Below are 14,232 nucleotides of genomic sequence, written 5' to 3' on the forward strand. Positions count from 1 at the left end.
GGACCTACTTACCCATCCCTCCGGGGGTATAATGATCACAATTTTCTTGTGGTCGCTTTGTGTAGTACATGTGGCACTGGGACGATTTAATGCAGCACCAGTCGAAGGGCAGCAGATCCTTGTCTGTTGGTAAGGAAAGACAACAACAAAAAAATATACATAAAGCTTTACAAATAAAGTCTATTTCCAGATAAATGTAGTATTACTAAAAGAATGTTTGTTAACATTTTAAAAGTCAACGTCCTGTAAAGCAAGGTTAATGATAACAGACTTTGTTAAGGGTGACTGCTGAAAAAATAAATGGGGACAAGCAGGAGAATATTAAGATTACACCTACTGATGTGTTCCTCAACCCAGGGGATGGCTGGGCTATTAATAAAGAAGCGATCGCTGCTTCCTCTGATCAGGTAACCTTGGTAACCAAAGGTACACCTCCGGCCCGCGTTGTACTTATTGGGCAGCATGGACTGGAAGACGAACCCCTCAGTCTGCAGGCTCCGAAGTGCCTGCACCCTCGCTGCCATCTGCGCAGGAAGAACCTCCAATGTGAAGCTGGCATCTTCAGCAGCTTGAGAGCTGTGGCAGGGGCAAGGGGTTAAACCAGCAGTCCATGAGGAAGCATCAGGCTCGTTCAGGTACCACCTCTGACACATTATACGGTAGTCTGGCTCCTTGTTGACGATGGCTTTCAGCATGTCGAGTTGATAAATCCACTGGCCCCGGAGTCCGGTGTTGCCGATCGCCTGGTCTGGCCGGTACCGTCCCCCAGGCCCATAGGAGTTGTTCTGTTGCGTGTGGGGGTCGTTGTGGAAAGCCCCCACCCCATCTGTGTATCCCATGAGTGCTCTGTGGTTGACTCTTTGCCCTGGGCCCCATAGCATCTCGGAGTACTTCAACAGGGCAAACGTGCGGTTACCATCTGTGGTGAGGATGCACTGGAAAGTGTTTGTCTAAAATATAAAGGCCAAAACAATTAAACAATGCAAACTTTACACCCAGCTCTATTTTAAATGTGAATATACTCTAGGTATGCTCTTGGTAGAGATTAAGGGGTTATTTGTACCAGAAACACTTCCTTCAATGAGTTTGATGTTCTCTGTTCCTCACTAAGAAAACATATAAATAGAGTAGATTGGAAGGTCACATTGTCACATGATTTGAATGAAATGTGGAAACTTAGCTAGTCCTGGCACTAGGATTCTGCAGACAAGCCCAAAGTAAAATATGTTCCAAAAGATACCCATTTCACTTCACCCAGCTCCGTTGTTGGCACTTTTTCCCCTTTCTATCAATGACTAGATTCCGCGAAGTGCAAAAGCTCCCAACGAGGGTTTGTTTGAAATGTGACACCATCTTTCTCAAAGAATAACAATAGGAACACTTGCTTGGCTGCAGTATTGTGAAAGACACCACCCTATTGAAATAATATTACATTATTGAAAAGCATCTCTTTGACCTATTTTTAATCATAGCTTAAATCTAGAGCTCAGGTCTCAAACAAGGTAATTATGTTTCACCTGTTTAAACAACCCATTCTTGACTAAAAACCTGCTCAGCAGCATCTCATGTTGCCAGGTCCGAATGGATAAGGACACAGAGTACAACAAAAAGCTGTATTAACAAAACTGACAGCATGATGCTCTTTGTAGCATATTTACCTCTGAGGTGTTACTTGACTGAAAGGAAATGGGCAGCACACGATCCCATGTAATCTTCAGAATCCATCTCGGTACAAATACAGCTCTGTCTCGCTTTTCAACTAAATACTTGTTCACGTCTCCTGTGGTTCTGTTGAATGCTATTTTGGAAAAGACGTCCTGGGCGTCCGGTTTGCTGTAAACCTATAGAACAGACCGAGAAGAAACCATAGTGACTTGAAGGTTTTGTAGGTGAACACAAGAACATCATTTCTTTTACGAACGACAGAAGGCCATTCAGCCCAAAAACTGGACGAAAACTTTGTCAAGTCATTCTTAGAGGATCCCAATGATTCAGCATCAGCAATGTGGCTCAGTAACCCATTCCGTACACTCATCCCTCTAAATAAGTGTCTCCTACCCTCTATCCTGTCAGTCCACTTAATTTCCAGCTGTGTCCTCTGCTGCTGAAACCATTGTCTGGGGATAACTTTGTCAACTCCCTTAAAGAGTTTAAAATCCTTCTTTGTTCAACGCTAAATAGATTCAGTTCCCCCAAGATATCTTCATAGCTCCTTCCTTAAGGAAAGGAATTAGTCTTATTGCTTTTCACTGGACTGTTTTCAAGCCTCTCTAGACTTTCTCCAACCCTTTTATTTATGCTCTGCTCTTTTGACCATAAAACCCATTCAGTTTATCTTTTTAATTGCTCCCCCCAGTGTCTGGTTGCTGACAGTAATTCAAATGACCATTGCTGTAAATAATTCTTACATAGTTTGGCCTAAGCCTGAGGGCTACCTTCACGCATTTACATTGACTGGGGTTACGGACACCTTTTTATGAGTCATAAAATAAAGCGTTATCATGAAGAAGCCTTTACTTCAAAGCTCTTACACACCTGGTAGAAGAGTTTCCCATCTCCTGCAGTGAGGTCAGAATCTTCCCAAAAGACAGCCAGCATCGGCGTGCCTTCATCGCCCTGGAATCCATTCTCCGGTGGGTTTGGGAAAGAGTACTTCTCATTGGTGTGAGGGGACTGAAACTGAACCAGTCCATTATCCGAAAACTGAAATGAGAAAAACAAAACATGTTGCCCTGCTTTTATGTGAACAAATATATCTGGGTCACAATATCAAACAACCAATTGATTCCATCGGTGTGTAACAGACTTCTGCACCATCAACACAGCTACTTGGCGTGGTTTAACGTGCACTGGACTTGCACTGGACAATTCACTTATAATTAGCATTGACAAGTCAAGAACTTTATAACCATAACCTTGTCTCCATCAACTTGTCCTGTATTGACTTCTACCGAATTTACTAAAGTTGAGTTGAGCTTTACTAAAGTTGAGTTTAGAAATGTATCTAGTTCTAAACAATACAGTAGATGGTTAATTACAATTGATTCAATTATTCATACCAAAGAGAGATGTGCTTGTCAGGAGTCAAATTGAACTGAAAATAAAACAACCCCCTTTTCTCCAGCTTGAACAATACATGCAATGTAAATGGTTTCTGTAAAAGGAAAGGTCTGTGCCATTGCTTTGAAATCCATTATTGCACTGGCACTCGAATGATCCTATGGTGTTGAAATAAGAGGCATTTGTGCAGAGCAAGTTGCCATTTGAGGCCAAGCATTCATCAATGTCTATACAAATGACCCATTCCCTGTAAACCCTACCTTGCACTGAAACACGTAATAACCGTCACTGTTTATTTTTTAATAAAAAAGAACAACTTACTGCACACACAGTGCATCAAGCCAATCCAGCTACTACTACTTACATGCACTCTATCCCAAAGTGATCCAAGGAAAGGGATTCCCACTGGAGGTGAAACATAGGGGGAGTTTACATCACTGCCTGTGGGGAGAACTGTCCTGTCCCCCACATTCTTTCCATAGGGATAAAGAAGACTCTCTGCAGGGGAAAGAAGCACATTCTCTACATGAAGCGGCTCTAAAGACTGTTAAAATTAATACAATAGGGCCCTCCCTGCTGGACTATTACACAATTTTACAGACAACAATACACACTCAATACTGATTAGTACACGATCAGGAAATAGGGCCAAATTCTTGCTCTCTTTGCTCAGGGCACAACTTGTTCCCATTTTTTGGTTTTCTGTAAGGACATAGCAATATCAGTTTACAAAACCACCATGAAACAACTGGTTTTTATAACTTTGCACTGCAGTTAACAGAATACAAATTAAACCCAGTTTCATGATATCTACAGTCTGGATATCATTTACATGACAAGTGGAATCTCTCTTCCAGTCACATTCATTGGGATTCCCAATAAAATGACACAGACAAACAGATGTCTTAAAGACTCCATTGATAGCACTGCATCAGCAGCCCATTGCCAAGCCGAATGCCTGATTCGGTGGAAGTCAAACTCAAGAGAGGACATGAGATTTAGGTAATAAAATCTCAGACAGACATGTTATACCAGCTAGGGAGATTTCTTTTTGAAGTGCCTGGATTTGAATAAAGTCAGTTATGAGCTACTGTGATGCTTGACTTCAATCGAAGTCAAGCAGTCATTCTATATGGAACCATTGAGAAGTCTGTTTATTCAAACTATAGGGCTGTGTTATTGCGGGTTACCAGGATTTGGAACCACAATGTAAGTGAATGGGAGAGATATTTCTCTGGTCATATAATATTTTATGTTTGAATTGTGTATGTAGCATGCACTTGATTCATCTACATTGTGTAATTGATTTGTAAATATGTCAAGCTCTGTTCTGAAGCAAGTGCATAGACAAATTAAAACAACATAGTTGCTGGAAGTAGCAGTTAAATTATTATTATTATTATTATTATTATTATTATTATTTATTTCTTAGCAGACGCCCTTATCCAGGGTGACCTTCAATTGTTACAAGTTATCACAGTACAAAGTATCGCATTATGAAATATCACATTACAGGTTATCACATTATAAAATATCATATACAGAATATCATACAGATAAGAGCAGATATGAAAGTACAATAAAATCAAATCAAGAAGGAGCAAAATAATGCATACAGTAACTTATAAGTAAGAGTGAATTTGACTAAGTGCAGTTAAACCTTATAGTAACTATTTGCTTATATGAATAAAGTCCAGTAAGAACATGTAGTAAGTATGATAAATGGATGAGAATGATTTCAAATAAGAGCAATTACAGAAAATGTGAGTACAGATACCTATAAGAGTAAAGTCAAATACAAGATATAGTAAGTAGTTATAGTTAGGAGTAGTAGTTGAATGCAGCAAGGTATGGAGCAGTTCAGTGCAAGTAGAAGCTGATGCAAGTACTGGTACAAGTGGGTGCCATATAGTCCAGTATGGTCGAGAGTTGTGATATTTACAGATGCTGTCTGAACAGGTGTGTCTTGAGGAGGCGCCGGAAGGTGGTCAGGGACTGAGTAGTCCTGATATCCGTGGGTAGGTCGTTCCACCCTAATGCTAAATGAGCACTGTAAGCAGTTTCGTTCTTATAAAAACACAAAGCTAACATTATACTTGTATATTCATCTCATGATATTGCAACATCGTAGACAAGGGAGCAGATCCAAAGCTTTTTACTCAAAAGTGTAAAATACCATTTTTTTACAAAAGGGTAAAAAAAACACCCTTTCAGGTAACAATATGTTAATCCTTCGATTTACTTAAACTACCTTAAATTAAACATATGCTTTGTCTGTTTCTAGTTTTGAAACTTCAACAGGCTTTTCTCTCTTGAATTTTTGAAAAAAGGAATGAAACTTTTGGAATAAAAGTCTTTAAAAAAATCAGTCCACAGGTTTTGGAAAAAGTAAGGCACCATGTGCTGAGAGCAGGTCACAGTCAGGCAAGATACCTGGAGAAGTGCAAGTGTACGAGCCCAAGGAATTAGTACACTTGGTCCTGGTTTGACAGGAGGACAGAGAATCACACTCATTTATATCAAAGCAGGTCTTCCCATTGCCAACGAAGCCCTGGTTGCACTGGCAGTAGAAGCTCCCCACTGTGTCCACACACAAGGTCTCAGCATGACAGGTTCTTCTGTCCAGCTGGCACTCATCAATGTCAGTGCGTATGACACCAGTGGAAACGAACCCAGTGGTAGGAGCCAGGGGTGTTTAGGCATAGGGCCTGTTTATGACAAAGACTCTTAGTTTCAGTGCATTCATCCACATCAGTGCAGGCAAGCCCATCCCCAACATTGCCTGACGGGCATTCACAGTGGCATGAGCCAGGCAAGTTGGTGCAATTGGCAAGTGGTTGGCAGTAGTCGGTTTTGTTTAAGTATTCATCGATTTCTGAGCACAAATATCCATCGTTTTGGAATCCACTTAGACAAGAGCATACAACGGAACCACCTGACATCACAGTTGTTATATTCAGTAAACACTCGTCAGTATCAATGCAGTCTGTGCCATTGCTTTGAAATCCATCATTGCACTGACACTCGAATGATCCTATGGTGTTGAAACAAGAGCCATTTGCACAGAGCAAGTTGCCATCTAAGGCCCAGCGTTCATCAGGGTTTATACAAAATGCCTGAGAATCCTGCCTTGCACTGGCACACGTAATAACCGCCACTGCTTATGCAGGTGCTGTTTTCATGGCATGTTAGGTTTTCAAGGCATTCGTTAATATCATAGCATGCTGGACTATTGCCTTCATAAAGCTCAAAGCATTCGCAGTGGTAAGACCCCAAAGTGTTGTGACAGGTGGAGCTGTTATGGCATTGCAAGCTGACCATGGAGCACTCATCCAGGTCATCACAATGGGTCCCATTCCCCGTGAAGCCCGACTTCAGCTGCAGTAGAAGGACCCACTCATTTCAAAGCATTCTGCTTGCTCGTGGCAGCTTGTTTGATTCTGGCAGCCAACGATGTACATGCAAATCCCTTTGGCATCCAAGAAGCCGTGAATGCAAGAGCATTTATAAGACCCTGGTGTGTTTTTACACTCTGTACTGTTGTGACAGATTGAAGGGAAGGCACACTCATCGATGTCTTGGCAAGAATGTCCATCACCTTCAAAACCCACACTGCACTCGCACTTGTAAGATCCTACTGAGTTTACACACTGTATGTTCTCACTGCAGTTGCTAACTGCAACGTCTGCACACTCGTCCACATCCCACACTGTTGCCTGCCATTCCTTGAGGACACGTGCTGCAGTACGTCCCAGCAGTGTTAGTGTAGGTGGCAGACGGGTGACATCCTCCATTTTGTGTTTGGCATTCATCAATGTCTAAAATTCATCACCAAAATGGAAAGTGTCAAGGCAGCAATACCAGAGGATTTTCAGAAAATTGAACACCTCACTTGTCCTATTCATTAAAAAAAGAGCACCAAGCTAGGTATTAGCCCTTCATCTAGAGTACAGCTACAACACACCTACTACAAGTTTGACAAGTTTCATCAAAAGAGTTGTGTGTAACCTTACCAGAGCAGTTTAGCCCATCCCCACTGAACCCGCTCAGGCACTGACAAAGGTAGCTTCCGATGGAATTAAAACACTGTGCAAATGGACTGCACTTTTCAACTCCTGTTAGGCACTCGTCAATATCTGTGGTGTTTTTTTGTTGTAGTGGGAAAAAGAGACAAAATGCAAAAATGTTAAAATGCAATGAATTTTCTTTCTCCAAAAACTTTTTACACTTATAACTTTAAAGTCTGTTTCAAAGATCTTTTCAAAATGTCCGCTCTAGTGCACTGATAGTATAAGGATTATCGCCCACATTATCAAACAGGTAACACAGTAATAACGATCCATGATGTGGTACAGAACAGAAAATCCAGAGCACTTGTTATGCTTTTATATTTTTTTATCGCTCTTCCTGCAGTGATTTAGAGGACAGATCTCAAACCCCACTGCCCTAGAGCGGCCATTTTGCAAAGAGCTTTGAAACAGACTTTAAAGTTATAAGTGTAAAAAGTTGTCAGGATGTTAACAATGAAAAATTACAGGTATGTCATTTAAACAGTTGTAGCAACACGTGAAGACGTATAATGCTATATTTTTCAGAACCCTGCTTCTTACTCTTTAAAGTGATGCAGTTTTATGGAATGGATGATAAAGCACATGCGTTAATTATTTTCTATGGTGGTATTCAATCTAGCTTACCTTTGCACGATGACCCATTCTGGCTGAATCCTGACTTACAGACACAGCTAAATGATCCATGAGTGTTGATACATGTTGTCTGTTTGTCTGGACATATGTTCTCTTTGCACTCATCTATGTCAGTACAGCTTAATCCGTTCCCTTCAAATCCAACATCACAGACGCACTGGTGTGTGACTCCAGCTGGATGACACAACCCTTTGGGGTGGCACATTGGCTTGCAGCTCAGGCTTGGCAGCTCACAGCTACTATTATATGCCACAGTGCCATTTAAGCAAGAACAAACATATGAACCCACAGAATTGATGCAAACAGTGCTATTGGGACAGGTGTCATTCCTAATCGAGCATTCATTTATATCTGTACACTGATGCCCGTCTCCATTGAATCCTTCTAAACACTTGCACAGGTAGCTTCCTGGAAAGTTACTGCAGGTGGCGTCTGAGTGGCAAACACTGGTGAGGTTACATTCATTGATATCTGTGCATATGGATCCTTGTCCCCCAAACCCAGCATTGCAGGTGCAGGTAAATGAACCGAACGAATTGCGGCAAATAGCGTTGGCATCACACGGTTTACCGAGGCATTCGTCTACATCCATGCAGGTTATTCCATTTGCTTTGGAAAAGCCCCTTTTGCACAGACACTGATAGGAGCCTGGGCTGTTAACACACTGTTCATTAGACTGGCAAGGCCCAGAACCTGTTACGCATTCATCAATGTCTTGGCAGATGGTACCATTGATGAGCTGAAATCCACCGGCACACCGGCATAAAAAGGACCCTAAAGTGTTTGTACAAGTGGCATTATTAAGGCAGCCGCCATTGTCAACTTTGCATTCATCTACATCCATGCATTGGTAAACCCCATCACCAGAGAAACCTGTTTTGCAGGTGCATGTGTACGCACCAACCTGGTTGTTGCAAGTAGCTTCAGAGTGGCATTGTCCGTTGTTTACCAGGCACTCATTAATGTCATCACATCTGGTGCCAATCCCGCTGAACCCACTGTTGCATTTGCACGAAAAAGAGCCGGGGAGATTCAAACAAGTGGCATGCTGGCTGCAGCGGCTAAGAGCACACTCGTCAATGTCTTCACAGCTGCTGCCATTGAAGGCAAGCCCTTGACTGCAGTCACACCGGTAGGAGCCGTCAGTGTTGATGCACTTGGCTTCAGTGGGGCACATGCTTGCTACAGAGCACTCATTTATATCTATACAGGAGACTCCATTGCCCAAATACCCTGGACGACAGGAACAGTTATAGCTCCCCAGAAAGTTGATGCAGTTAGCTTTAGGGTGGCAGCCATTGGCTCCAGTGCATTCATCAATGTCTACACATGTCAAGCCATTTCCACTATAGCCAGGTTTGCAGGTGCAACTGTAAGAGCCAGGAAGGTTGATGCAGCTTGAAAACAGGCTGCAAAAGTTGGTTTCACACTCATTGATGTCAGTGCAGGTATTTCCATTGTTCTGGTATCCCTGGGCACACGAGCATGTGTAAGAGCCAGGCTGGTTTTTGCACCCTTGATACCCGAAGGCTGCCGAGCAGATTCCTGGGTTCTCGTTGCATTCATCTACGTCCAAGCACAGATAATTTCCATTGCCCTTAAATCCTTTATTGCAAGTGCAAATGTAGGAACCCAGGGTGTTGTCACATGTTGCATACCAGTGGCATATCCCTGTTTTGGAGCACTCATTCATGTCATTGCATGTAAACCCATTCCCAGTGAAGCCAGGTCTACAGCTGCAGGTTCTGCCTCCCGCTGTGTTGGTGCAGATGGCATCGCTGTGACACCCACCATTCTCTGACTGGCATTCGTTGATGTCATCACATGCAAATCCGTTGCCGGTGTGGCCAGACGTACACAGGCAGTTGTAGCTTCCAAGAGTGTTCACGCAGGTTGCCTTGCTGTGGCACTGGTTGGGAGTGATTACACACTCATTGATGTCACTGCACTGGACTCCATTCCCGCTGAATCCGCTTTTGCACACGCACATGGCGGTCCCGTCAATCGTTTTCATGCACTCTGCGTTACTGTGGCATACCAGGCCGATGTCAAGGCAGTCCTTTAAATCAGCTGCAAAAAACAAAACACAGCAAGGCTTTACCTCGAATGCCTCTCTTTCTTAATTAACAGAAAAAAACTTGACAATTGTATGATGGACTGCCTTTCCTACACAGAATGTGATATCTTCAATCAGACTACAGCGTGCACAGCTAATTATCGAAACAGAGACAGATCCAGTCCAGCTATATTAAGTTCAGAGACAGATCTAGCCCAGCTATATTAAGTTCAGAGACAGATCTAGAAGGGACTATATCCTAAAGGGACCTCATAGTCAATTATTGAACCCTAAAGCTTTGTCACTCACCAAATGATTTACACAACACCATGAAGAAAAAAGTCCACCAAAGAAGAAGTGCTCTGAAAGAGAATTTAAATATCAGAGAAAACAGAGACAGCAAATGCATTGCAATTGTTTGTGTTATGGCCTTTAAAATATACAGTATATACGTTAATATATGCACAGATAACAGGATTATGGACATCTGAACCATCACTCATTGTTGAAGTTATACCAACCAAAGGATTGATAGCATAGTCAGTGATTGTTGAAAATGTCAGCCAGCAATTATATAAATAGTTATCCTTGAAGAAAAAACACACCCAAGAACCCTATTGGGTTACATCTCCTGTACCAAGACAACCCAAAGAAGAAGATCTGTTACTATTCATTTAAAAACCGGTTACAGGCTGAACAAAAGAAGGGGATGCATTACATAAGAATTCTATTCATATATCTTGGCATCAATATTTTTGAAGTTTTTGTAAAAAGATGTTTAAAACATGTTCTTTAAACTAAAGCTCAACATTAGGGTCACTTTTTATAAAGCAAAGGTTTGAAAATGTTCAGAAAGCAATAAAATATGGTTAATGACCCCCCCCCCCCCCCCCCCCACACACACTTAATTAACTGTTCCACCCTGTAGCTAATTGTACAAGTGTTTTATTCTTCTCAGATTTGCCTTGTAAATGGGTGCCTATGTGTTCCTCATAAAATGTTACCTGTTTACCAAAAATATAAAAAAGGCTGTCTCCATTTTAGTTTAGATTTTTTTTTTCTCAATGAGTTATAATACAGCTGACGTCTAATCTATAACTCCCTGCTAGTGCATGCAATAGCAATAGCTAAGCACTCACTTTACTATGCAGACTTTTCGTGTCAGTTTTTGTCGGTTTCGGAAAAGGGACCTGCTTTGTTTTGTAAACAAAGTGTACTGGCAACAACACATTTCTGATTATGTAAAGCGTACATAGCAAAAACTATATCATGTAAAAACGTTCATTTCTGTAAGTTAACATAGTATAGAATGTTGATCTTACTAACTGTTTGCTAAATTAGGTCTTTGAAGTCATTGGTCAGGTGTGGAGTATCATTCATGTCAACCCCTAAGTGTTCACACCAGTGAGACCCCTGCTGAAAAACCTTGGGATTGATATAAACCCTTAACTAAAGGAAAACCCTTAACACTGAAGCAATTTGCCGTTGTCTGTGGCGGCACTGATGTGGTACCACTTTAGTGTAAATGGGAAATGACGGTAAAATGCAGCCACTGAACCATCCCTCGAGGTGGTTCAGTGGCGGCACAGTGCAGGTACTGAAGCGCATTACTTTCAGTGTAAACTGCAATGCCGTCACAGCCACCTCACTTTGCGTTCAAGGTGGATTTATTTTTCCTCAAGTAAACACAATTTCCTGTTCTGCCACGTGTTGATTGAAGAAGTAAATCCAACAAAATGGCAAGTGACCCAGGCAGTAATTGGTCCGAAAAAGAAGTAAGGGAACTTAGTGGTGCAGTCCTAAATCTTAAAGTACCAGAATGCCAATTAAAATATATATTTTTCTAAAACAAATTATAGGAACTCACGTTTTATTTGTACATTGAACTTAAGGGTATATTCATTTTAATAGGCAAAACATGCGTCTTGCATGTGACTACTGCCCCAGTGCTGAGATTGATGTTTTCCACGGAAATTTGTCCTGTTTTGAAAGCATCTAGCCAGATAATGTTGTCTTTGGTGGTTTGGTTATCTTTGGGGGCTATTTTATAGTAAAAAAAATTACACTGGTTCTGTTATTGTAAGTTGTAAGTAACATTACCTACCTTTTTTTTTTTTTTTTTTTTTTAATAAGTGTGTAATACTTATATTTTTGTAATAAATCTTAAATGAAAGGGCAGTCGTTCACACCAATCCAGGGATCTGTGACGGGTGTACAAAACAGATCAAGATTTTGCACATAGCCGATAGCTATGCCACTGACCTAGACTTAAGGGTATGCACACCGGGAGCGAAGCAAACGGCACGAATACAGCACGAGAGAGAAAGGAGGGGGGAGAAAAAGGACGAGGAGAGAGAGAGGAGGGGAGAGAGAAAGGAGGGGGGGGGGGGGGTATAAAAAAATAAAAACTGTATATATATATTTGATTTTCAGTTTTAATAAAATCTTCAGTTAGTGTGTGAATGTGATTGTTATTATTATTGGTCAATTTTATTAAAACAAAGAAGCGTCAATTTACACAATACGAAACCAGTGGATGGCGCTCCCCCTTACTCAAAATTATGGTGAAATAAAGAGATACCATATGGCGTCTTTCTTTGTATTGTCTTTATAACCACTGACACTGACATCATAAACAACACCATATTTTTCGACTTTAATAATTACATTGCCATTGATGTCCATTTCTCTTATTTCTGTGGTAATTTCTGCGTGAACGAGACAGTCTGACAGCCTGTTCTTCGACTCGGCTCGCGCAGACAGACTGTCAGTTTGAGACAAGGCAATTCTATCTTTGGAGTTAGGGGGGAGTTTGTGTCGCAGCTACAGGAATATAGAATGGTAATGTACACGTCTTCATAGTGATCAAATTGCCCCCCCCAAAAAAAAAAATATATATAAATGAATAAATAATATGCTTGGACAGTTGTATTGGACTTATCATGTACAAAGGGTTTCGCAGCTTCACAACCACGAGAATCCTTTGCACGGCCGTGAGACTGAAAATTGTGAAAATCTGTGAGTTTCATGGGTAAACCTCGAGACTTGACATGCATGCTGAGTACTGGAGAGAACATCTGCAAATACATTTTAATTATTCATGTATAATTAACTTTGATATTACTAAGACGCTTTTGGAAGGTTTTTTTTAAGAAAAGAAAAGTTGCTTACCCCATTTTGATTATCTTCTAAGTTTGCTCTTGACAGGTAAAGAGTATTCCACAAAGCCTACCAGTCTTCTAAAGTCTGGCAGCATGTCTCTTAAGAACTGAATTGCTATTTCACGCTGCTATTGAGTTTGGATTCCTTGGGATACTGGACAATATCTCCTTTAAAAAATGCAAGATGTTATAACCCTTCCTCCGAGTAAGAGGAACACCCTCATTGTCTGCTTTCTGGTTTTCACATGAAGTGATCAGATTATGAAAGGTGATCCAGTGGAAAGAATCCATGTGAGCCTGGCCTCAGGTCTCACAAAGACATTCTTCAGAAATAGATTGCACGAACTGTGTATCAATTCAATAAGAGTACAATATATCAGGTGTGCTGTACACTGGTGCCCAGAAGGACTGACACTCAGAGGTTTCATGTGTCCTAGGCAGGTAATCATTTGGTTGTCTGAATCAATGCAGTACTTGTTACTAGTTAAATAAATGCTTCAGTAAGTCTCAATGTCATATCTTTTGATGACCATACAGATCTTTTTTTACCATTTGTCCAAAATGAAAATGAATAATACCTTTTAAAAAGCTCCTGGTGTCCCTTCAGTGTTTCGCTTGGCAAAGGCATGAGTGTGTGGTGTGCAGGGTAAAACATACAGTCAGGGGAGAGCAGGTTAGTTTCATGTTCTGGCTGTGCAAAATTGCCCCATTGGTGCTCCTATGGGTTAGGAAGGCAAAACCAGCAAGGACTGTTTCTCCTCATTCTGCTACAGCGATCCCTACTGGCCAGACATGCTTGAGTAGGCCAGATATTGGGTGAAAATCAGTAGCAATAAAAATACTGCTTTTGTAAAAGCGGGATATTTATTGATAAAAACGTATAAAAAGGGCCTTGTCAAATTGTACAGAGTGGAAGTGTAGCCTGCAGAATCCTGCAAGTTGCTCAGGTGTAGGGGACAGCTCAGTCTATATTTACAGGATTAATGGAATGAAACAGACAAATAGGCTGGTTTCATTCCCCATGAGCTACAATCCAGTGTACAGGCATGCTGCTGTCATTTACAGTGGTTTGCGTGTTAAATGTTTTTTCGCTGGCATGCCATGACTAATAACCTGTTACTATTTAAAACCAATTAAGTAATAAGGACGATTAATGTGGAGTGGGAAACACTCCCATTCTGGAATGCAAGAAGCGGAATCTTGTCTAGGCTGTGTATGTTTGAGAATTCCATGGGATTTATAAGCGATAGAG

General features: G+C 41.3%; 1 protein-coding gene across 1 annotated transcript in view; it reads right to left on the reverse strand.

Annotated features, from left to right (window-relative positions):
- Positions 1–13,168, reverse strand: part of LOC131737359 (mucin-like protein) — a 28,102-nt gene extending 14,934 nt beyond the window's left edge. The window contains exons 1-9 of the mRNA XM_059025927.1: positions 12,991–13,168; positions 10,129–10,181; positions 7,755–9,833; positions 7,074–7,196; positions 3,425–3,558; positions 2,536–2,703; positions 1,659–1,841; positions 338–950; positions 13–123 (exon numbers count right to left, since the gene is read on the reverse strand). Coding sequence (XP_058881910.1) covers positions 13–123; positions 338–950; positions 1,659–1,841; positions 2,536–2,703; positions 3,425–3,558; positions 7,074–7,196; positions 7,755–9,833; positions 10,129–10,181; positions 12,991–12,995 — 3,469 coding nt within the window. The 5' untranslated portion in view covers positions 12,996–13,168. The remainder of the gene's footprint in view (positions 1–12; positions 124–337; positions 951–1,658; positions 1,842–2,535; positions 2,704–3,424; positions 3,559–7,073; positions 7,197–7,754; positions 9,834–10,128; positions 10,182–12,990) is intronic.
- Positions 13,169–14,232: the final 1,064 nt, after the last annotated feature.

The sequence above is a fragment of the Acipenser ruthenus genome, chromosome 6 (genome assembly GCF_902713425.1).
Source record: "Acipenser ruthenus chromosome 6, fAciRut3.2 maternal haplotype, whole genome shotgun sequence".
NCBI lineage: Eukaryota > Metazoa > Chordata > Actinopteri > Acipenseriformes > Acipenseridae > Acipenser > Acipenser ruthenus.